The 24,631-nt window shown below is 41.8% G+C and overlaps 1 protein-coding gene across 1 annotated transcript in view; it reads left to right on the forward strand.

Annotated features, from left to right (window-relative positions):
- The window catches only part of SMARCC1 (SWI/SNF related BAF chromatin remodeling complex subunit C1), a 120,136-nt gene that overhangs the window by 9,205 nt on the left and 86,300 nt on the right, over positions 1–24,631 (forward strand). The window contains exons 6-13 of the mRNA XM_089533830.1: positions 1,802–1,871; positions 7,976–8,045; positions 10,325–10,400; positions 13,731–13,856; positions 14,523–14,647; positions 16,029–16,153; positions 18,759–18,818; positions 20,671–20,708. Of these exons, the coding sequence (XP_089389956.1) occupies positions 1,802–1,871; positions 7,976–8,045; positions 10,325–10,400; positions 13,731–13,856; positions 14,523–14,647; positions 16,029–16,153; positions 18,759–18,818; positions 20,671–20,708 (690 nt within the window). The remainder of the gene's footprint in view (positions 1–1,801; positions 1,872–7,975; positions 8,046–10,324; positions 10,401–13,730; positions 13,857–14,522; positions 14,648–16,028; positions 16,154–18,758; positions 18,819–20,670; positions 20,709–24,631) is intronic.

A 24,631-nucleotide genomic window follows, 5' to 3' on the forward strand; every position in this document is an offset into this window, starting at 1 on the left:
ACTTGTTAAGTAGCAGGTAGTAATATTTCCACCTGGTCTAAAATTACAGCATTCAGTCAAAAGGTTCTCAGTGAGAATGTAAAAGATATTCTGAATTTACCAGCTTTGGGAAAGGATTTATTGATTACATGTAGAAACTATTTTACAGGTGGGAGAAATTGATTTAATAGCAGTAGAAGACAGTTGTTTTATATACAACACTTGTATTGCTGAAAAAGACGAACAGAATGGGAATCTTTTTTTAATTAACTGCTTCCCAAAGCGGTAACAGCTTTAAACACAACAAAAAGCAAGCGATGAAAACATTTTAAACATAATAATAAATATGCCAGTTAAAGCACTGCAGAATGAAGCTGGGTGTGAAATGAGGCTTACAAGACAAAGTACCAGTGTGTAAAAAAGCATTATAGCTTGGTTGTCCATGATTTCTTCACTCGGTTTTATTTTTGTGAAGGCATTCTGAAAAACCAAAGATGTGACGTAGACCATCCTGTAATTCTTATATTTGCTAGAATTTTGTAAGGTTTTAAAATGGGCAGTTAGGAATCTTCTTGTAAGAGTGAACATTGTGCTAGGAAAGACATAAGTAAACTAGAAATGAAGAGCCAGCCTGGAGTAGTGGCTTGAGCGTTGGACTAGGACATTGGGAAACCAGGATTTGAATCCTCACTCAGCCATGGAATCTCTCTGGGTGACTTTGTGCAAGTCACACTCTCTCAGCCTCAGAGGAAAGCAATGGCATCCCCCCCCCCCCCCCCGAAAAAATCTTGCCAAGAAAACCCCATGACAGTGTTGCCTTAGGGTCAGCATATGTCAGAAAAGACTTGAAGGCATGCAGCAATGGAAACCAGAATCTAGTGGTAGTACTCCTCCCCGCAAAATTAGCCTTAATGTAAAAATATCTTACACACGAGTTACTTTTGCCTCAATGGTAGTGAACAAGCCTTAAACCTAATCTGAATATGTGGTAGCTTTATTCTTTGCGTTAAGTTTACTAAACATGCATCTGAACAGGTAGGCTCAAGTCTATGAAAGCTCCTGCTACCAATTTCTTTATTTCAGATAGTCTCAAAGGTGCTATAAGATCCCTTTGCATACTAAACAGTGGCCCCATGCAGACAGGCCAAAATAAAGCTGCTTCGGGCCACTTTGGAGGTATGCTGTTTAAATGATGCGTGCGTCCTAAGAGTCCGGAAGCTGCACCAAAGATGTGCTCCAGTCCTTAGGACTGGACTGTGGCTTTGGCGTGACTTCCGGACTCTTAGGACACATGCATCATTTAAATAGCATACCTCTAAAGTGGCCCGAAGCAGCTTTATTTTGGCCTGTCTGTATAGGGCCAATGTTAGTCCATATAAGACAGTATTTTTGTGATGTGAGATGGGGTAAGGAAAATAGCAAATAGACAAAGTTGCTATAGAGGCATGGATCTTTGTGACCAGACACAGTCTATACTCTGTCATTTTGTTCCTAAGGCTGGAATGGCTCCACCTTCACTTGACAATCTGCCCTCCTTCCCTTGTTCAAATTGTTTTTTCCAGGCATTCCCAGAGCTGCTGAGTAGCTTTGCTATTACTCTGGAGATTAGATATAAGTCACATAGCTGCAATTTGTAAAACAGCCACACTACTTCTATTCCCACACTTCCGATTAGGAATCTGGGCCAGGAAATGACTTGTCTAATGTCAGGAAATGTCATGTTGCACTCGGACTCCAAACTTGGCATATCCGTAGAGAAGGAACACATTTGTTCTTGTTCTACATATTTCTGATGCAATAATCCATATCTGCTGTTTCCTAGGGCACAGTCACAGATGACAAGTCTAAAGCCACCCACCATGTTTATCCTGTTCCTACCTCATTGGATGAAGGTAAAGAGTTTTTTGTTTTGTATTTCATTGTTGTACTTTTGGAACGTTATGTTGTGAACAGTCTCTAAGGTCTTTGGATCAAAGGTGGGGTAAAAATACTTTGAAGTAAATGGCATATTTTGTATCAGTCCCTTTAGTTGGGTGACATGGTCACTAAGTTTTCAAAAAGAATGTGGTATGGATTCCCTTGGGAAGAAGACATTGCTTGTTATTATAGAATAGCAAGCAGAAATGTGGTAGCCTTAAGCCTCAGAGGTATTTTGATCACACACCCTTTTTCGTTCAGGGTGCTAGTGTGGCAAATATAAGAACTGGTTTGGGTGTTTCTGGGAAAATGTGGAGCAATTATATTGCTAAGCTTTAGAGCACTGAGGTTCACACTGAACTTGATTATATTATCCCTATACCATGGCACTTAACAGAAAGAAATATAAGGCCTCTGCCCCACACAGTTTATAGCCTTGATTTTGATAACAAAGAAAATTCTTTTATGAGGGTAAAGATGAGAAATTTAAAAGCAGCAGGAAGAATCTAATAAATAATAATAATTTTTTTATTTTTATCCCGCTTTTTGCCAGGCAATCAAGGTGGCGTTCAACAAGTTAAAATACATCCATATATATATAATGCCCCTCTTAAAATAAGATTAAACAGTATAAGATTAAAAACTACATATTAAAAACCAACTAATCCAAATAAAATCATCATGGGCAGAGTTCACTAGATGGGAAGTCTTATTCGTGGCTGAGTATTTTATTCTGGGAAGGCCTGCTGGAAGAGATCCGTCTTAATGGCCTTTTTAAAGCTCTCTAGATTGGTAATTTGACGGATCTCGTCCGGCAGCCATTCCATAAATTGGGAGCGGCTGCAGAAAAAGTCCTCTGGGAGATCGCCGTCAACCTGGTCTTTAAGGGCTGTAATAAATTCCTCCCAGAGGACCTGAGGGTACCGGGCGGATTGTATGGAAGCAGGCGATCCCTTAGATAGATTGGGCCCGAGCCATGTAGGGCTTTAAAGGTGATAACCAACACCTTGTACTGTGTCTGAGGAAATGTAGTTAGGTGTACACTCTTACCTCGGGTTACGAAATTAATCCGTTCCGCCGCCATTTTCGTAACCCGGAAGTCTTCGTAAGCCGAGAAAGCCATAGGCGCTAATGGAGAGAAGCCGCGATTTGGTGCGAAATAGCGCCGAAAAGCACCAAAAGGTTATTCGTAACCCGGAATAACCTTCGTAACCCGGAAATATTTTTTATTTTTATTTTTTTCGTAACCCGAAAATTTCGTATCCCGGCGCATTCGTAACCCGAGGTAAGAGTGTATTCAGAGGAGGCTGGCACCAGTTATGAAAATGGGATGGGATCACTCCTCCCACCACATTGTAACTTTTTCTTGTCTACATTCTGTGGAAGTTACACTCTTGCTTCTCTTTTTTTAAAGAAGGGAGTTTTTCTAGAGTCTCTAGGGAAATACAAGATGGGAGTTAACAGCGATGCTTGGATGACAGTATCTTGTGGTTGTCCCACAGAAAGTGAATGGGCAAACAGTACCTCTTGTGGAGTGCATGCCTTATGTGGAGCACCTATGTCTTGAAATTGGAGCTATTTCACAAAGCCATTTTCAGATGGTGTGTGACAAGCCTTCCAAGACGGTGCTTAGATATTTGCATATAATGTGAAAGCAGCCCCAACTTGACGTCAGTGAAGGCTGGTTGGTCTAGAAACATCAGCTGTGTAGAAAGGCAGCAACCAGGGACTTGTGAGCTGCTGGGAAACAGGAGAGTAACACAAGTATATCTCCCCACACAAAGAGGATTGGGACCCTTTCACATTACACAATTATAGTGCTGTGAGTCCACTGTAACTTCCATGGTGGGATACTGTGGAATCCTGGGAATTGTAGTTGGAGTGTCATTAGAGCGCTCTAGCTGAGAATTTTAAATATCTCTAAACTGCAGGTCCCAGGATGTCATAGGATGTTGCCATGGCAGTTAAAGTGGAATTATAGTGCTATAATTGTGTGGTGTGAAAGGGCTCTTGCCTTTAACTGTTTCTGGGCATATACTCTCCTGTTACTAGCAGTACAAAAATGCCTAGCACACAACTCAGTGGGAGAAGGAGTGTTTTGAAATGGGGCCTCAGTTTGCCCAGAGTTTGTTTTGTAACTCAGCCAGCATGTATTGACAGACTGCCATTCACGTTTAATAAATAAAAAATAGGCTACCTTGACACATGAGGTTTCCATGTTGTTGTGCGCCTTCAAGTCGTTCCTGACTTATGATGATCCTAAGGTGAATCTCTCGCAGGGTCTTCTTGGCAAGATTGGTTCAGAGGGTTTTTGGCCTTTGCCTTCCTCTGAGGCTGTGAGAGAGTGACTCGCCCAAGATTACCCAGTGGGTTTCCATGTCTGAGTGGAAATCTGAACCCTGGTCTCCAACACTCAGACCATTGCTCCAGGCTGGTTCTAGCTGAATTTTGACACATTCCCCAATGAAAAGAGATTTGAACACCAAATATGTATTAATTTTTCAATATAGTCGTGTACCGTATATATTTTCCCCTCACTTTGAAAAAATCTTTCCTCAGCCGGAGGTGTAGCTGAGGCACTAGATGGCAGCATTTCTCTATTTTGCAGCCTTGAGCAATCCGGCTGTCTCTTTGCTGTGTGTTTTCTATTCTGACAATGGCTGCACTGGGTTCTTTGTGATCAGTTCTTTCCCTCCCCTCCCCTGACCCACACACACTTTTGTGATCTGAAATCAATTGCTCTGTTTAAAGAGTTGTTCTGTGTAGCTGATAAACAAACTGGAATGATGTTCTGGTGATGCCTCAGGTGGTCTCAATGCTGCCATCCATTTGTATGCTCATGTTTTTCTTCCTTTGCTACAAGGATAAAGCAGAGCTGTTCTATAAGCAGTCTGAGAAAGAATGTTGATTGTAGAGTATCTTTGGATAAGCCTGTTGCTATTGGGAAAGTGAAATTCTCCCAATCTTTAGCTCCTCTCTTGTCCTCTGCTTTTAGACCAATGCTACTCAGTTCATGGCCAGTCTTGGTGAGCAAAAAAAAAACAATTCAAAAAACAGTTGCAGTCAGTGGGCAGAAACACAGTGCCGATCCCTTATGGCAACCCCATCATTGAGTTTCCTTGGCAAGATTTGTTCAGAGGGGGACTGAGAGAGTCTGACTTGCCCAAGGTCATCCATCGGGTTTCCATGGCCAAGCAGGGATTTGAACCCTGGTCTTCAGACTCCTAGTCCAGCGCTCAAACCACTACAGCATGCTAGCTCTCTAAATGATGTTATCTTCTCCACAGAAGCAGTTGCAAATCAGAGGTTTGCTCTCACACAATGTATGTAAAAGGTCTTGGCAGTTTTTAAAGGAAATGGCAGCAGATTTCTTTGCTATAGTCTTAATGGTGAGAGAAACATTTATGCATCACTCTAAACTCTTACAAGACCTGATTCTGTTGTGTCAGCCTACACCTCCCTTATAGGAGGATTTCTGGGAATGAAATATCACTTGAAAGCCTGGCTATGTTTTCTTTATCTGTAAGAAAGCATGATTTTTTTTTTAAAGGCTGCTTGCAGATTAGCCCAACCTGTCCTTGCAAAGTGCTTGGCCAGCTGTTGAGAATGCTAGCAAAGGAGAAGATGAGGGGAAAGGAATGCTTTGTGGTGGTGCTGCTTCTTAGCCTGAGACAGTCCTGTTAGATAAAGGAGTTTTAATGGCAGAAATGGGGTCTGGGAGGAAAGGCTCTTCCAGGCGTTAGGACCCAGAATGAGGTTGCAAGTGTGGAAGCTGCCTGGAAGCAATAGCCATGGCTGAGTGTCTTCTCTCTCTGAACTCTCCATGACCCACCATTCATCTCCTCCACCCCTATTCCCTTTGCTCTCTTACTACATACAAGATTACTGTAACTAGCACAGCATCCTTAAAGCGGTGTGAATACATGACGTTTTCTTCATTGCCTGGAATGGTTTGAGACTGCAAGATTCTGAAATATTCTGCTTTAAGAGCTTCATCAATTCTTTGTTTGTGGCATGGCTAGTATTATTAACTTAAAGCATTTAAATGTTGTGTGAATTTTTGGAAAGTTCAAGGCGATCCAAGAAATCCAAACTTTTGCAAAGCAATTATAATGCTCAAAGGGAAGCATCAACAGGACTATGTTCCATGTGAAATGCCCTTGAATCTGAAATGCTGTAGTAAATTTGTTTAGAGTACATGTCCCTTTCAGGATTCCCAGGTTGGCTAAGACAGTGGAAATTTCATGAAAGAGCAACATATGAAGGAATCAAAAATCCCATATTTTCCAGCGTATAAGACAACCCCCAACTTTTCCAGTTAAAATATAGAGTTTGGGATATACTCGCCATATAAGACTACCCCTCTTCCAACGTACAACAAATAAAAATTAAAAAAACATCAGATTTGATTTCAATATGGTAATTTTAATTCAAATGCTGATGACATGCAGGTACTTAGCAGGAAAACTTGTATACAAAGCCTTCTTGGATTGGTCAGTTCTCCCTGCCTGCCCAGCCCTCCCTGTCTCCAAGACTATCAGAGCAGTAGTGCAAACACAGCTCTTTTTTCCATACCCTGGGTGTCTCGGGACACCTGCAACTTGCTCCTCCCTTCACTTACACCTTCCCGGTGAGGTACCCCCTCACCTTGCCATCGGGACCGCGTTAAGGCACTTCTTTCCATGAATCCTGATGAGTGGATTTTCTTCTACTGTACTTGAACAGCGCCACCCTTGCTGCTTTCATATGGTCGCCGCGTATGGCAGGGCTGTGGCCGCGGCCGTTTTTGAGCTCCCCCCACCATATGCGGTGACTGCAGATTCTCCAGTTCAGCTCAGAGGTTTCAGCACCCGCCCTATAAGACGACACCCGGCATATAAGACGACTCCTGACTTTTGAGAAGATTTTCCTGGTTTAAAAAGTAGTCTTATGCGCCAGAAAATACCGTACTTAAAAAGTAGCCAGCAGCTGGTTCCGTACTTTGTCTGCCCTGGGTTTAAGCATGTCCTAGAAGGCTGCAGCTGTGCTGCTATTTTGACAAACAAAAATAATGTTTTATCCCTCTTAGTTGGACTTTGAGGGTCAGGGCCACCCAAAAGAGGTGGATGATATAATTTCATTGGAGAATTGTTTTCTCTAGGAATGTCTAGGTCCTCCAGCGTGACTCTGTGGTCAATGTCTAGAGATAAATCAATCACATCCACAAATGATCAAATATGTAAAAGTCAAAGCAGCCAATATGGAGGGCCAACTGTATTTTAGTATTTAAAAACATTTCTTGGTCTAAAAATTGTTAGTTGGGTTTTTTAATGTATTTTCTGGGGAGTTGCTGGCAGTTGGGGCGGGGGTTGCCAAGGGTCCCAAAGGCCACATGTATACGAACCACACAGTTTCCCATCTCTGCTGCGGATGAAGGTTTGGAGCAGAGGAGGTGGGGTATTGATATGCTCCAAAGCAAATAGCCCTTTACTATTGCTATTTTTTTTGGGGGGGGGGGGAGTATTATTGCAAAAGCCTTCAGAGAAATTGTCTTCAATCTCTGACTTATTTCTCAACCATTTCTGTAATCAGTTTTAACTCCTAAGTAGTAGAGGAATCAAATTTAATGAGCAATGGAAGCTACAGTGTTCTTGCGTTGTGCACAGTACTACGTGAAGTATTGAGAATATTGCAGGAGGCATGGCTGCTGGTAACAAAAAACAGCACCATGCACTAGGTAGAATGTTGTTGAATCCCTTCTTGCCATGGGGTCATGTACTCCTTCCTTATTTGCTTCATTGTCAAATCTGCCCCCTTTTTTGAACCCAGTTGCAATACATACCTCACTGTGTCTCAGAATTCCACAATTTTTACCCATCTGCTCAAAAATGAACTGTTCCCAACTCAGTCTTAGGAGCTGTTATTGCTTAGTTCTCTCTTGCTTTTTACCTCGAAGTCTTCCTGGTTGGACAGTCCATTAAGGAAAGAGATTTATGTTAAAGCCACTGGTTAACTTCCTTTGGGATGAGAAACATTTGTGATGCTTGTAAAGTTGCAGTGCTTTTAACTGGATCTTTTTTGCTGTTCTTTTCTTTTGCAGAAGAGTGGTTTAGACCTGTGATGAAGAAAGACAAGCAGGTTCTTGTGCACTGGGGGTATTACCCAGACAGGTAATAGGATATCTCATGCCAGTCTTGAAATACTGGCCCACCCCACCTCCAATCCCACTTTTCAGACAGAAGGGAGAAATTTAGTCATAGTTGTTCGTAATTTATGGTTTTTGGCTATCATGACTTTTGTCAAGAAAGTTATTTGTGACCATCTCCAAGAGTAATGAAATATCCCAAATTTTAAAAATAGAAAGTTTGTTCAGAAATAAGAGAAAATCGTTGTTTAACTAAACATAGTTGAGGCTCCAGACCATGATTTGTCTCCATGACAGGTAGACCTTGGTTTTTGTGGTTTCCTTCTTCACTGTCTTCAGTATCCATTGATCAGTGCTTCCCACCTTTATGTCCCCAGGGAATGATGAACTTCAGCTACTGTGAACTTTGGCCATTTGCTGTGCTGCCTGGGTTTGTTGCAGGGTTGGTTGTAGCCCAAAACATGAAAAGAGTGCACATTAGAATCACTTCTGTAAGATTCTTCCCAACATCCCAAACTGTGCTTTATAATAGAGGCTTCAGACTTCAGGTTGTCTTGTTCAGTATTTCAGCCCCCTCACCAAGATCCGTTTACACCAGAAGTCATTCATTTCATTAGGGTTGACTATTATCTGCAGTTTTGAACTTCCGCAGTAAGTCCAGGAACACATCTCCCACAGATTGGGGGGGGAGGCAGTACTGTATGTAGTTGTATGAAAGTATAACCAGAATGTTAACATACAGTAGCAGTGTTCCTACTTCTTTTGATAAAGTTTTACCTCTGGTAGATAGTATATCTGTTTTAATGAAGTTTCTCTGTTCCTGAGCAGAAACAGCAAAAAGAGTAGGAGAGATTCCTAACACCTCTAAAAAGAAGGATTCAGAAACTCTTTTAATCAAAACTAGCTATGCTCATATGTGAGATGATATAAATAGGTAATACTTGCATAAAAAAACAAAAGCATTTTAAACCTCCTAGAGATCACTTGAAGGCTCCTTTCAAAATGCCTCCTAGTATCCCTTTTTCATTCACCAGCCTCCTCCCCTTTTCTTAGGATTTCCATTTTGGTGACCAAATGTACAGTTCTATGCTTTCTTTAAAATATGCTGGCTATAGCGGTTGAGGCAGACTAATCTGCTTCCCTCTTTTCTCCCTATTTTGCTATTCACACATGCTTAGGAAGGGATTCCAGAGATAGTACTGTTCACCTTGCCTGTTATAAGCCAGTAGACACAGTTACAGCAGGACTAGCTAAAGCAGAATCCCATTCTTGGCTAAAGCTTTGTTTATTGTGTTACTTACTACAGACACATTGCTGCAGCCTGACACCAAAAGTCACTCTTTCACCAGCCCTCCTTCAACTTCTTTCCAGTGCTGATGCTGCTAAAAGTGTTCCAGTCAGATAGAGACCAAGGAAGAAAGGAAGGTGGATGGTTGTAAAAAGCCCTTGTAAAAAGGAATGCCACTGTCAGAGGCTTTCACAGAGTTATGTCTGGACTTACTGGGAGTTAAGCCACTTAAGAATGCAATGCATGCATAAGCAGTGCAAACACGCCCTATACCAGAGGGTGGCCATCCCCAGGCACCTTACAGCCTTGGCAGCAGCAACCATTAAAAGCCTTCTGTAAAATGCCACAATTCTCAGTGGCAACTCAGAGCCAGGATGCAACTCCATGCCAGCTCTTGATTTTCACTTCCATTGTACCTGACTATATGCTAAGCTCAGGATAGCACCACAAACCCTGCCCCATGAAGGCCCTCCAATGTTTCCTCACAGGCCCAGCTCTATAAAACATTTCCACTAGTTTCAGGCTATATGTTTCAGGTCTTGGCTAGGGGCCTGTTTGCCAATGTTTTCTTTTGTTTTGGTTCAAACATTACAATAAACCCCAGCTTGACTTTGTAAGATATATATTATACCAGAAGCATCTCCTTTTAAGAGAAGGAACTGTGCAGGATAGAAAACTTTAAGATAGTAGTAAGTCACTTTCATACCAAATCTGCTGCTTCATAACATAGCATAACATTTCAGTACTTGAAATGGTCAATGTAATCTGGTATTTTCTTCCAACAGATTTGTGAATACCTAGAATGCTTAAGCATACGTTTTCAGAAATGAATGTAAATTGGTTCTCCCAACTTTAGTATGTTTTGCCATCTTTTCTAAGGAGAAATGTTGGTTTTTGAAGACAGTTGCAGTCAGCATGTTGCAGAATCACTGGGTGTTTATCTTATGCCACTGCCATTCTGGCTGAACCACCTGAGGGATCAGTTTGCATCTTGACTTTTGCTTTTTTCCTCTCAGCTATGACACTTGGGTTCATTCTACTGATGTAGAAGCAGACGTTGAAGATCCTCCAATTCCAGAAAAGCCATGGAAGGTGAGTGTGTGTTCTTTTCAGGGTGGTTTTTGGAGTTCAAATTGTTTCAGAGCGTTCGGTCCCCAGGAGGTTTTTCACAAAGGGAAATAAAGTGGGGCACGAAGCACTAGATTGAGATCAACAAGCAAAAAGTCTCCAATAGCACTGCCACTGCCAATTCAGACAGCTCAGATTGATAAGGGAGACTGTTAAAGGTGCCCGGTGAGGGAGATGGAAGTCTGGTAGATCACTGCCATTCTCTTGGGCTGTACAGGAAACCCCGGTGGATAAAGCTGGGAGAAGTTAATCCCCACAGCTTCATCCATCCAGATTTCCATAATACAAACCAGATTGAATGGCATGCTCATCCAGGATCAAGTCTGCTGGACTGAATTCAAGCTACTGGACTTGAGAGTATTTCCTGCTGCTTTCTGGGGCAGCAGAGGCTGAAGCCTTACTTTTTAGAACAAGACCACAGAAAGGTAGGGGAGGTTTACCTAAGATAGATAATGCTATGCCATGCTTTTTCATAAGCCATTATTTTCTATTGAGATCTTCAAATCAAGAGAATGAAAAATGTACATTCTACAATGGTTTGCTATTTTAAGGATGGAAATATATTTTAGAAGTCTGAGCATTTGAAAGACTTTGTTCATTAGGTGCGAGGAGGTCACTTCCATTGAAGGCTTGGAACACATTAATTGTGACAGGAGTCATAATTTCCTGGGGTCTGTTGAACACAGAAAAAGTGCAAACACTGGCAACCTTATTAATGATTAGAGGCCTGTGTGCAGTGCAGTAGTTTGAAGTTGATCTCATTCATTGAAAGAAAATATGGAAACCACTATAACAGAAGGGTTTCTTTTCAGGTAATTGCTCTATTAATTTGCCTGACAACATGAAACATTCTTTCTAGATTCATTAATTCATTTGCCTACCATCAGCAGGGGATAGTATTATGTGATGAGAATGAAGGTGAAAGCACAGAGGGAGATGCCTGCTTCAGTGGGTTGGAAAGACTGCTCTCAGTTTGCTGATACCACAGAAACTGCTCTTGAACTTTAACTTTCTAAAAATAAAATAACCTTTTTTAAAAATAGCATCTCCTCGCAGTGGGCGATAGACAAGAAAGCTGTAGATGTAGGTGGAGCCAGCTCACATTTCTCTTTATCCATCCCTTTCTCAGACAGTGAGCAGAAATGGTAGGCTGTCCTCATCTTAATCATGGAAACATAGACAGTAGCTTCATATGGAGCCAGATCCCAGTGATTTGAACTGGAGGTCTGAGAGGACCAAGGTTGATAATCGTCATCTGGCTAAACTTCTGAAATATAGCCGTTACCCAGATGTTTTCTAAATGTCTCAACCTACCTTCTCTTCCTATTCTCTTTCCTCCTCTCAATCCCCCCCCTTTTTTAAAAAAAAATATCAATCCTTGGCCCATTTCTCAGACTTCTTCTTCTTATTATTATTATTATTAACCTTTATTTATAAAGCGCTGTAAATTTACACAGCGCTGTACATACAATCTTTTAGTTAGACGGTTCCCTGCCCTCAGGCTTACAATCTAAGAAGACACGACACAAAAGGAGAAGGGAGTGGTGGTGGGGAATGGGATCAGGTCCAGCAGTTCTCCACCTCCGAAGCCTGGATCAAGGCAGATCTTCATCTTGAGTATGGGTTCAAAGACTGTATGACCTGAGACAGGCTTCTCAAGGCCTGTAAATATGACCACAGAGTTACACAGAGGCATTTCTTGTTAAGGTTTAGTTCTTACGTTCCACTTAGTTCTCAGTAGTCAGGAGGCCATAATTCTCAGTGTGTTAGTTAGCCCTATAGTTTTGAATAATAATTTTCCTCTACAAGTTCTCCTTGAAATATTGTGAAGACCATCACTGCAAGTTAATTTGCAAACATCAAGAAGTTCATTTTTATAACTTCAAGTGGCTTTTAATCTCGTCTTCGCTGAACATAATTCTCTTATAACACATCCTTCCATCTGAACACCAAATGCTTCTAAGTACTTCTAGAAGAGGTACTGGGACAATTCCAAGTTCTGAGCGGTTTTCCACTGGCACTCAGCATTGGAAGTACTTTCTTTCCTTTGCTATGCTGCTTTTGTACTTAAAGTTGGCCTTTGTTTGTTTATTTATTTATTTATTGGTGCTTTGGGAAGCCGTGTGGAATATGGAATTGCATTTGGATGAACTGGCAAAAAAGGGAGAGGTTATGGACATTGCTTCCCTGGTTAACCAAAATGTTCAGGGCAGTTGGCAGTATAAAAAGGGTTTCCACTGGAGTAAATATTTTGGTCTCTTGTACAAGAAAAGAAAAGAAAAGAAAAGAAAAGAAAAGAAAGAAAGCAAAAAAGGAAAGTAAAATGTAACAGATTTATTATGGCATTAAAAACATGAATGTAGTGCTAGGGAATTCCACTTCTAGGCAGCATTCAGAGTGCTGCCCAGCTTGTATCCAGACTGTTTGAAAAACCAGCAGGTAAAGACCTTTGTATTTAAGGAAGCTTTTGGTTAAAAGTTTTAGTGGTATGTGTGTTTGTAGTGTTCATATTTTATTATGTTTTAAGGTGTGTTTCCATGCTGTTTTTATATTTTTTAAATAGCAATTTAGTTTAATTGTGTTTTAACTTTTGTATTAAAAGTTTTAAAAACTGTATCTTACTTTTGAAATGTTACCAGCTTGGATCTTGTGTTTGGAACAGTCTAGCATGCTCCGTTAAGAGTATGAGCTTTACCATGTAGGGATGAGGTGATGTGAGATACAGCCACCCTCTCAGACAACTTGCTGCTGCCACTACCTGTGGTACATTACAACAGCTGCTTCTCCACCTGTCCACTCCAAATGTGTTGGAAAGCAACTCCCATAATCCCTTACCTCCCATTTAGGAAATGTAGGCCAAAACATTTAGGAAGGCAAAGACTCCTCTTGCAAAGATTACTGAGTTGGTGTTATGTGAACCATATACAGTATTCCAAAGTTCTATACAGATCCATGTAGTAGGTGTCTGTATATGTGCAGTTTAAGTTGGAAACATTCTTAGTTTAGGACAAGTTAAGAGAGGGACATAGTGGCAGGATGAAAAAACAGAAGGTTGAAGCTAGGGTAATTTTAAAAATATATTTTCAAACTGTGAATTGAGGGGAGAGAATTGTTTGATGCATAGAATGTAAGAGGGGAGAAACAGTGCTCCAAGGCATGCAGGCTGACATAAACATCAGTGGTATTAAAATGTAAATTTAGAATGTTTTTCTCCCTGATGAAAATTCATATTGTGTGTAGCAGCAACATTGTTCAGGGATTATTCTGAATGCACCATTGCCTTTGTTTTTGTAGGTTCATGCCAAATGGATTCTGGACACAGATGTCTTCAATGAATGGATGAATGAAGAAGATTATGAGGTTGATGAGAACAAGAAGCTGGTCACCTTTCGCCAGCGGATCTATATGAAGAATGAAGAAGTAAGACTGCCCTGATGTTCATAGTAATTGTGCTTTTGAACAACAGGATAAATCTTGTACTTAGTTTGACTCCAAAGTTACTATACGTATGTTGATTGCTAGTGTCTGAAGAAAATGGCAATAGTGTTCTCAAAATTCACACAAGATATGCATTTATGACATACATTTTCTCTGTAAGATCAAAAAATTGCCTGACTTACACAGGGGAATTTCGAAGACATCCTTCCCATTTAGCTTTGTGGACCTGCCCAGAAATCAGCATTGTGAAAAAGCCTATTTGGGGTCTCCTAGTTTTCCCTCCAGACAGAAACAGCTTTCTCTGCCCCAAGCTACCCTATTCTGGCATAACAGACCATGACTTTGGTATAGCACACTAAAGGATTGCTGCAAAGGATGACAGAATGTCAGGGAGACCAGGAGCTGCCATAGGATTGTACTGAGCCTGCTCCCTTGGGGAAATTCAGTGCTGGGTTATGGAAATGCTGTGGGAGGGGATGGGTTGTCACATTTTCAAGGTAGAGGCTAGCTTCTCCCTTGAAAATACAGGAGAAGTACATTTAGTAATAACTGGCCAGGTGGTACTAGAGCTGGGAGGCCACAGACTACATCTCGGTGTTGTGCAGGTCATATTGTGACTGGTGGTGACACCTTTTGTTTTCTTAACAGCCAGTCTGTAGTCCAGAACGGCGAGATAGGAAGGCAGCAGCTGGTGCCAGGAAAAGAAAGCACTCTCCTTCCCCTCCACCTCCTCCCACCCCAGTGGAATCAAGGAAGAAAGCTGGAAAGAAGGGGTGAGTAGTCTGAACCTCCTACAGTTTGAGATGATCTCTCTCTTTTTTTAAACATGAGGGGAGAGATGAGCCAGCAATTTCTCTCAAGCCAATGTTTACAGCCGTCAGCGACCACGCCATCTCTTTGAGTGGGTAGCATGAATCTTTAATGCTGCCTATGGAGCATGATTCCTTGATCATCCAAGGGGAATGCACCTCCTGCCAGTGGAGGAAAACATGGTAGAGTCGTTACTTCCAACCTAATGAGTGCTTCACAGTTGACATGCAGAGACCATTAATAGGTAAATTCTTTTTTCTATGTTGCAAAGGCTGTCCTGATGTAACTTCATTATCTTAATAAAGTTATCCAATGATGCATTTGTTAAACTTTAAAAAAATACTGCTGCTTCTGTGTTTGAGCTTAATTTAATGTTTTGCACTCTACGTTATCTTTAAATTAAAAGGCTGTTTTTCTGTTGCACTGTTATAGTAGTTAACAGCTACAGTTAGTAGCATCACAACATTGACAATTTATTTATTTATTTATTTTAAAAAACGATGATGGCTTAGGACAGTAGCTCGCTTATGTATGAGCGAAATTCAGGAATTATGGCGTTCTTGTTTACTAAATGTTTGATCAGGTGGAAGGAAGTCTAAATAGAGCTGCTTTGATTTTCTCAAGGTATTTTGTTTAAGATCACATCTAAAAATGTTTGTAGTAAATCTTTGAAAAATCCAAGGGGGAGATTTTGTTGCTTTCACCTTGAGAAGAGAGGGTACAATACAGAAGAAAGTTCAAAATAGGCCTTGTGTGGGACAGTGTAAACAGTCTTTTAGTGTCTCTGTTTTCATGAGCTTCTGTAAAAAACATTCCTTTAAAATACATCTGAAACTACAGGAAAGTCATATTCTTGATTCAGATCTATACAGCTACAAGGTACAAGAGGCTCCCTCAGTTGTTTTAGTGTTGAAAATATCAGGATTGATCATTTATCTGAGTTGTAGTTAACGCTTTGATTTGCAGTTTTGAAGAAGAAAGTTGCCTCTATTTGTTTTTACTGGTGCACAGATGTCTTGCAGCAGGATAGTATCATTTTAGAGTAAGCATTCCTTTTGTCTCAAAATAGCAAAAGCCATCTCTAGCGTTCTTGAGAGTACCCTGGGTTGCCTTTTTTAAACACATATCCCTCAAAATTGGTACAAAAGCAAACTGGGCATGACATTTTGTCACTTCTGGTCTGTTGTAAAAGTAGTGTTGCAGCCCCTTTTGCAGGGAGCCAATGGAGAGTAAAACTGGGGAGTGTATATTTGGCCCATATAGGCTAGATACAGTTTCTCAACAGCACAAAACATGACAGTTGTCTGTTAGGAAAGAAGGCAATTTGTGGTTAATCTGTCATAGACAAACGAGCCTGTATGGAAAGAGACGAGGACAGAGGGAAGATGATGACCAAGAAGATCTTACCAAGGATATGGAGGATCCAGTCCCTGTGCCTAACATAGAAGAAGTGGTGCTTCCTAAAAATGGTAAGGTGTTCTAAATACTTCCTCCATGAATCGTTGTCTTGACATAAGACTGTTGTTAACCTTCCAGCTCTGCACTGACTTGAAGCTAGAAGGCCTTTTTCTTCTGGGTAGCCTTGGAATTCAGTCGGTCCTCTTACATCAGGTGGGGTGAACTTATTGTCCTTCCTCTGAGGTTGAACTTCTGTTGTCCCTCACTATTGGCCAATCTGGGGCTGATGAGAACTCAAGTTGAACAGTTACCTGGAAGGCCAACAGGCCATTTCTTCTCTCTCTCTTTCCCAAAACTGCCTCATTGACTGCGATTCAGAGTTTCACTGTCATGAGGTTTACCCTGAGTTCCTGTTGGTTTGTTTGTGCTATTGTTGCCCAGCCACCAATGGAGAAGTGCTTCTCCTGAATGTATTATGAAATGATGCCTGGTTGCCAGTGTTTCACAGCATCAAAAATAGAATCATAGAATCGTAGAGTTGTAAGAGACCACTAGGGCCATCCAGTCCAACCCCCTGCCAGGCAGGAAATCCAAATCAAAGCATCCCTGACAGATGGCCATCCAGCCTCTGTTTAAAGACCTCTAAGGAAGGAGACTCTATCACCTTCCGAGGAAGTGCATTCCACTGTCGAACAGCCCTTACTGTCAGGAAGTTCCTCCTAATGTTCATAATAGTATGTAGAGAGATCTTGTAGCACCTTTGAGACTACAGTAATTGAAAGGAGGAGTTTGGCAGCATGATCTTTCCTAGACAACAGTCTACTTCCTCAGATGCATTTAGTGGAGTGGAAACCAGGGACAGATATATATATGCCATTGGTATGTGAGAATGTTAATTCAAATTCAAAATCCTTTGTGTATGGAAATGAAATAGCAAGTCATTTAATGGTCATTAGTGAACAAAGACATTGGGAATCAAAATGAAGCAGAAAGCCCCCAGACATGTGAAAACACTCCTCCTCTCTGCAACAAGCACCTGAGAATGCTCTGATACCCCAAAATAGCTCTGTGTTCCTCTGCAGTCCCTCAAAATTGCAAAAGCTATTTTAAGAGGGACTGCAGAGACAAATGGAGGTATTTGGCCTTGTTATATGGAGTTGTGGCTTGGTGATGGAAGTGGCCCCTATCCCCTACACTGTTGCCCTGGTTCAGAGTGTTCTTTTGAGCAAGAAGGAAAATCTGTTTGTTTGGCACTGCATTAGGCTGAAAACAGATACAGCAATGATGTTTTACTGATTTGTGGCACTGAATGTGAGGTTATTGATGGCACCAAGTCTTGGTCTGCTGTCATCATGTTTCTCACAAAAAGGAGTTAAGTTCTTAGAGCTGAGGTGGGCAACTGCAGTACATCTGGGAGGCAGTTTTCTGTCAGCTTCTAACTGCACTTTGCTCACTAGAGGTTGTGTCAGTTGAGTATCCAAATAGTGTGTTGCAGTGGGCAAAACATATTTTCATTGAACAAGCGAGCCATTTTCAGAATAGATAAGAACAAAAGCTAACAGCAATAATGAGAAGAGATCCTGATGAGAAAGCAAATCAGTTTTAGCTGCTGACAGGGTCCATTGACCCTAGCATTAGAACTTTATTTGAATAACTGTTGTGAGATAAGTAAGGCAAACAGTTAATAGAGTATGTTATGAAAGTTTAAGTAGAGGTATAGGCAAACAGTTAATAGAGTATGTTATGAAAGTTTAAGTAGAGGTATAGGCAAACAGTTAATAGAGTATGTTATGAACGTCTAAGTAGAGGTATGGGCTTCTCACTTCCACACTCTTGCCGACAGTCTCCTTGTTGTCTGGCAGAGTTGACATAAGGAAGGTTCCCCTTGTATTTTACTTGGTCATCATGTTTTATTGTATTGCTCTAGTAATGCACACCTTTAGGCTTTCCCTTTAGGCCTGAAGCTTGAAAGGTTAAAAGTGTCTTCTGAGGCAGCAAAGGCATGAATGTGTAACTTCCTTCCCATTGAGTGGCACATCGGTCACAGGCCACAAAACACAAAAACATACATGGGTGCATTTGTGACCTGGTAAGGCCGAGGCATCTGCTACACTACACGCTTGACAGGTTACTGTGACCCAAATGTTGCACATGCATAACATGCGTTCCAATATTTTTAGCGGCTTCCATCCTGAAGTCCTGGGAAACAATGCTTGGTAGGAAAACTGTTCAATCTTCCAGATAAGAATCACCTTTTCAGAGTAGCCAACTAAAGCAAATCTGCTTAGAAGGGCTTGATAGATCCTAACTCAGTACTAGTGTGGACTGATGAATATTCTGGTTTGGTCTGGGATTACACAGCCAGAAACTTACCTGAATGAACCTGAGCCAACTACACCCCTCATCCTAACCTAGCTCATGGCGTTGAGGAGAAAATGGGATAACCACCTTTGGGTTTTCCATTTTATCACTTCTAAGTAAGTTGTTTAGTGTGGGGTATTGCTTATTCTCAGGCATTTTCAAACCCTGAAGATGTGTGCTTCATACTCAGAATGATGACTGCAAGGAGAGCGGGGACGTCATTAAGCTTAATGGGCAGTACATAGCCGTCCTATGCAATGCAACAGCAATGTTTGCTCACCCTGACCTGATTTTAATTTTGCTTAACGTTTATAGTAAATCCAAAGAAAGATAGTGAAAACACTCCAGTAAAAGGAGGGACAGTAGCAGACCTTGGTAAGACTTTTACATTCTTTTGCTTGGTTTTTAATTGTGTATGCTTTCTTCATTCTTTGGCACCTGCAGCTATTTTTACCTAGCTTTGTATGGTAGCCTGTTCCAAAGCTTATCCACCATCTTCTGTAGCAACAGATCCTTACTCCTTAGTGGGTTGCTTTTCTAAAGAGGGAAAAGTCCTGCCCTGTTGAACACTGTTCATGGCAGCCCACTGTTGAATACAACAAACCACCAGTGTTAATTGTCCATATGTAATATGCTTGACAAGTTGCAAATCATCCGCACAAAATGAACTGGGAATCCGAGCGGTTTACAACAGAGGGGATAATATATATTTGATTGATTGATTGATTAAAAATTTTAACTCAATCCCTTTAAAACAATCAGGTAAAAATTATTTTTTAAGAAGCGAAAAACCTATTAAAAATTAAGAGGTTAAATAAGGCAGATTGAATCCAGTTAATTTTTTTTAAGTATTCAATGCATCTGGTTGGGATTTGTATAAAACTAGTTAGCTCTCAAAGGCTTTTTGTAAATGTTTTCACTCGGAGCCAAAATGGTACTCACTCTTATTTTAAAAAATCAATAATAACTTTAATTATTTGATTGTTTTATATCCCACCTTTCTCCTAAAATGGGACTCCCAGGTGTTTTACCATATGAGTTAAGAAATAATAGCAAAAACAGTATGTCCTAGGAAGGTTTAAAAAGCATTAAATAATCAGTTCCATTGACTTCTAAGACATTATTGTTAAAAAAATTTTAAAAAGCATGAAACACATAGTAGATTTTAAGAGCAGCACACACAGATTTTAGGAGCTGCCTGAGCGGGTGGTGCGACAGAGGGAAAGATCATGAGACTTGTCCATAGTCTGGACACAAGCTGTTTAGGGCTTTACAGGTATAGCCAGCACTTTGAATTGTGCCTGCAAACAGACTAGTAGACAGGGGCACTATTTGAGCAAGGGGGTTATATGTTCCTTATAACCAGCCTTGGTCAACAAATTTAGACAAACCATCTTGGTTGTTCTTAAATTTCCACACATTTTCCAAAGGCAGCCCCATGTAGGATGTATTTTTGCAGTAATCTAAATGGAATGTAGGCAGTCTATTCCATTGTTAAACAGCTCTTACCATCAGTAGTTTCTGCCAGATATTTAGGTGGGATTGTTTTTCCTTGTAATTTGAGTAAACTGATTCATGGCCTGATCTCTGGAGAGCAGAAAACAAGCTGTTCCCTCTTCTATGTGACATCTTTTCAGATATTTAAAGATGACTATCATATTATCTCTCCATTTTGCCTACTCCAAACTAAGCATACCCTTCTCCATAAGCTATTCCTAACAGGGCTTGATTTACATCTAAATTTCCTTTTTAAAAAACCTAAAGTAAAGGAGAGCTCACCACCTTCCAAGGTAGTCCGTTCTTCAGTATTGAACAGCTCTTAATATCAGGAAGTTCTTTCTACCATTTAGTTGGAATACCCTTTCTTTTGATTCGAATCCATTGGTTCAGATCTTACCCTCTAGAGTATCAGAGTTAGACTCAGCTATAATAAAGCTTGTGTACAGTTTTGTCTTCCCTGGTATCACTGTTCAAAACAATGTTTTGCTGAAGTTCTGTAGTTCTTTCTGTTTCTGAATTCTAAATTATGAGTGCTGTTGCTCTCACAGCAGCCCAGTAAGTACTGATCTGGCCATGCTTAGTAGTCACAGAATGCTGGCTGACCAGGAAGAGGCAAAGCATCTGGATGTTACCTCTTTGTGCAGGCCACATATATAGGAATAATAGTTGAACGGGGTTATTAGTGGTACAGGTGGTTTGAATTTGTCTCTCCATTCTTGTCTTTCAGATGAACAGGATGAGGAGACAATGGTTACAGGAGGAAAGGTAACAACAGCCTGCTCTTCATTTAGAAAAAAACATGATTTGGAAAAGAACCATAATCAAGAGCCATGGTGGTGTGGTGGTTTGAGTGGTGATCTATGACCTTGGCAACCAGGGTTGGAATCCCACCTCAACCATGGAAATCCACTGGGTCACCTTGTGGTTACACCTTGGTTACCCTCTTTCAGTCTCACAGGAAGGCAAAGGAAACTATCCGGAACAAATCTTTTTGCCAAGAAACCCCCATGATACGTTCAACTTAAGGTCGCCATAAGTCAGAAACTACTCAAAGGCACATAACAGCAAATTGTGAAGTACTAATTTTCTAACTGACAGTTGTTTTGTATTTTTATTTTATTTTCTGAGAGCCTTTCTAGCTGAACAGCAGGGTATAAATACTATAAATAAAGAAATAATTTAGTTTTGAAAACCAAAGCACTTAGGTTTTACCCAATGATATGAAGCTGTGGCGCCATAAAGATGCTTAGTATTTGTGTAGCTTTGCAAACATTCTCAGAAAGGCAACTCACCCAGTGGTAATGGGAAAAAATTCTTTTACTTTGGCTACCTTATGAAGAGTTCCTATGTCTCTCAGGAAGCTTATTTGGAGGCTCCGTGGGTAGAGATTTCTAATATCTCTCCCCTGTCATGGACGGATCACTTCCTGGTTGAGGCTCGAATCAAGGCTTCTACCTTCATCCCCCCTGGGGGTGGCGGACCTATTAGGATGGTCCACCCTCGAAGGCTGATGGAACCCATAAGGTTCCAAGAAGCCCTAGAGGGATATACGACTGGTACTGACGGCGATTCTGTTGATGCTCTGACCAACATCTGGGATAGTAATCTTTCCAGGGCTATATACAGTATCGCTCCCAAGCGTCCTTCCCGGCCTGCTTCCAATAAACAACCCTGGTATACCGAAGATCTCGGGGAAAGGAAGCGGGCTGTGCAACGACTAGAGCGCTACTGGCGAAGACATCAACGCTTATACGACAGGACACTCCTTCGCTCTCATTTGAAAGCTTACGGAGTGGCAATAGGTGCAGCGAAGAATTCGTTCTATGCTGCACGTATTGCGTCCGCAGAGTCGCGTCCAGCAGAGCTGTTCAGGGTTGTGAGGGAGCTAACTCGGCTCCCTCCCTCCCTGAGCCCTATCTTGGAGTCATCTAAAGCCTACTGTGACGATTTTAACAACTTCTTTGCGGATAAAATCTCTCGGATAAGGGCTGATCTCGACGCCAGTATTCATGCAGATCCTGTAGGAGAGGTGTCCAAAGCGTCTGTGGCCCCTGTTATACTGGATCACTTTGAGTTTGTTAGTACCGAGGAAGTGGACAAGATCCTTCGAAGCGTTAGGAAGACGACCTGCTCCCTTGATCCCTGTCCCTCATGGCTGGCAGCTCAGGGGGGAGATACAGTGTTAACACTTCTGCATCTCATCATTAATACATCTCTAAGAGAGGGCTTGTTTCCATCCAAATTAAAATTAGCAGTGGTTAAACCCCTGCTAAAAAAGCCCTCCTTAGACCCCCTGATTCACAACAATTATCGGCCCATCTCGCTGCTGCCTTTTGGGGGGAAGGTGAGAGAGCAGTCGAGAGAGCAGTCGCTCTTCAGCTTCAATCGATCTTGGATGACACCGATTTTCTGGACCCATTTCAAACCGGCTTCCGGGCAGGCTATGGAGTTGAGACTGCCATGGTCGCCTTAGTTGATGATCTCCGTCTGGGCATGGACAGGGGTAGCGTGTCCCTGTTGGTGCTTTTGGACATCTCAGCGGCTTTCGATACCATCAACCATGGTATCCTTCTGGAATGCCTGAGAGAGTTGGGTATCGGGGGCACTGCTTTGCAGTGGTTCCGGTCCTATCTCTCGGGCAGATTCCAGATGGTGGAGCTGGGGGACTGTCGCTCCGATAAGAGGGCCCTTACATCTGGTGTCCCTCAGGGAGCGATTTTGTCCCCTATGCTATTCAACATTTACATGAAACCGCTGGGAGAGATCATCCGGAGACATGGGGTGCGGTGTTATCAGTACGCTGATGACACCCAAATAGTCTTCTCTGTGTCTCCGACTGATGCAGTAACTAAGGACGGCATCTCTCCTCTAGATGCCTGCTTGGCGTCGGTAATGGGCTGGATGAGGGAGAACAAACTCAGTGTGAATCCAGGGAAAACGGAAGTACTGGTGATAGGTTCCCCAGTTTCGGGTGGTGAGATCTGTCACCCGGTCCTGAATGGGGTCACGCTCCCCTTGAAGGACTCGGTGCGCAGCTTGGGAGTGCTTCTTGATTCGTCGCTCCAGCTAACATCTCAGGTGGATGCGACGGTCAAGAGTGCTTGTTATCAGCTTCGGCTGATACGCCAGCTGCGTCCCTACCTGAACCGCGGGGACCTTGAAACTGTTGTACATGCTTTGGTAACCTCTCGATTGGATTTCTGCAATGCGCTCTACATGGGGCAACCCTTGTACCAAACACGGAAGCTACAGATGGTGCAGAATATGGCAGCTAGGTTGGTCGCTGGCAGTTCCAGGTCGGACCACATAACACCTATTTTAAAAGATCTTCACTGGCTGCCCATTTGCTTCCGAGCTCAATACAAGGTGTTGGTTTTGACCTATAAAGCCCTAAATGGCTTGGGCCCAGGGTACTTGGAGGACCGCCTCTCCCCATATAATCCGCCCCGCACTCTTCGTACATCCGGGACAAATCTGTTGGAGGTCCCTAGGTCACACTTTGTGAGGACCTCACAGAGGGCTTTTGCCATCGCTGCCCCTTCCCTTTGGAATAAGCTCCCTGTAGAGCTCCGCTCCGCCGCTTCATTGGCTTCTTTTAAGAAAAATCTAAAAACCCATTTATTTCGGTTGGCTTTCCCACCTTAGTTAATTGTTTTCTCTGCCCCTGTCCCCTTCCTTTTTTGACCCCGGATCATTGTAAATTGATTTTTCCCTTTCTTGCCTTGATATATGTAATTTATTGATTCCTGTTCTTATCTCTTGTAGCTATGTTTTTAACTTCATATTGTTTTGTTTTATCTTGTATTGTAATGTTTTTAACTTTTGTAAGCCGCCTTGATCATTTTTTATGGAAAGGCGGGGTAGAAATAAAAATTATTATTATTATTATTATTTGATGTATAAACTTGGAATGGACCATTGAAATAGGGAGAAGGAAAGTGGGCTGGTTACTTCACAATGATGCCACACCATAGATCAGGGGTAGGCAACCTGCGGCTCGGCGAGGTCTTGGGACCGGCCCCAGCCTGGTAGTGCCGCCGATTGCCTTTGGCCTCTCGCGCGCATGGGCAATTGTCTATAGAAGCCTCAGAAACATGCATTTATATTAACATTTTTAAAAAAATCAGCAAATTTTTTCACGTGTCTTCCACTTTTTTAAAAAAAGTGTCCACCATTTGAAAATGTCCTACATTTGTCCCGGTTTATTTATTTATTTAAATTCTAAAATTTTTTATTTAATTATTTATTTTTTGGCTTTGGCCCCCCAGTTGTCTGAGGGACAGCAACCAGGCCCCCGGCTCAAAAAGGTTGCCTACCCCTGCCATAGATATTCCTTTCAATAGCCTAGGTTTCTAGGTGAATTACATTTTTACCATGAAATTGTGATAGAGATTGGAAAGACTAGTTTCCAAATAAGGAGCAACCCCCCCCCCCCCCATTCTTGAATTTCCCTCAAACCAGTGAAAGTTTGAGATGACATTAGAAGTGACTAGAGCATGCATGCCTAGTTTACTTGAATGAAAAGCAGTACCTACCACTTCTTACCTAAAGCTTAACCAGAGCACTAGTGGATCAGAGGTGGTGCTTGTTGCTGCGGGATTTCACATTGTTTCTGACGTTTCTGGCATCCCTAAAGCCAATGTGTCATCTTGTTTTCATGACAAGATTTGTCCAGAGACGATTTGGCT

Source organism: Sceloporus occidentalis, unplaced genomic scaffold (assembly GCF_023333645.1).
Source record: "Sceloporus occidentalis isolate IW3139 unplaced genomic scaffold, rSceOcc1.0.p SCAF_7, whole genome shotgun sequence".
NCBI classification, from domain to species: Eukaryota; Metazoa; Chordata; class Lepidosauria; order Squamata; family Phrynosomatidae; genus Sceloporus; species Sceloporus occidentalis.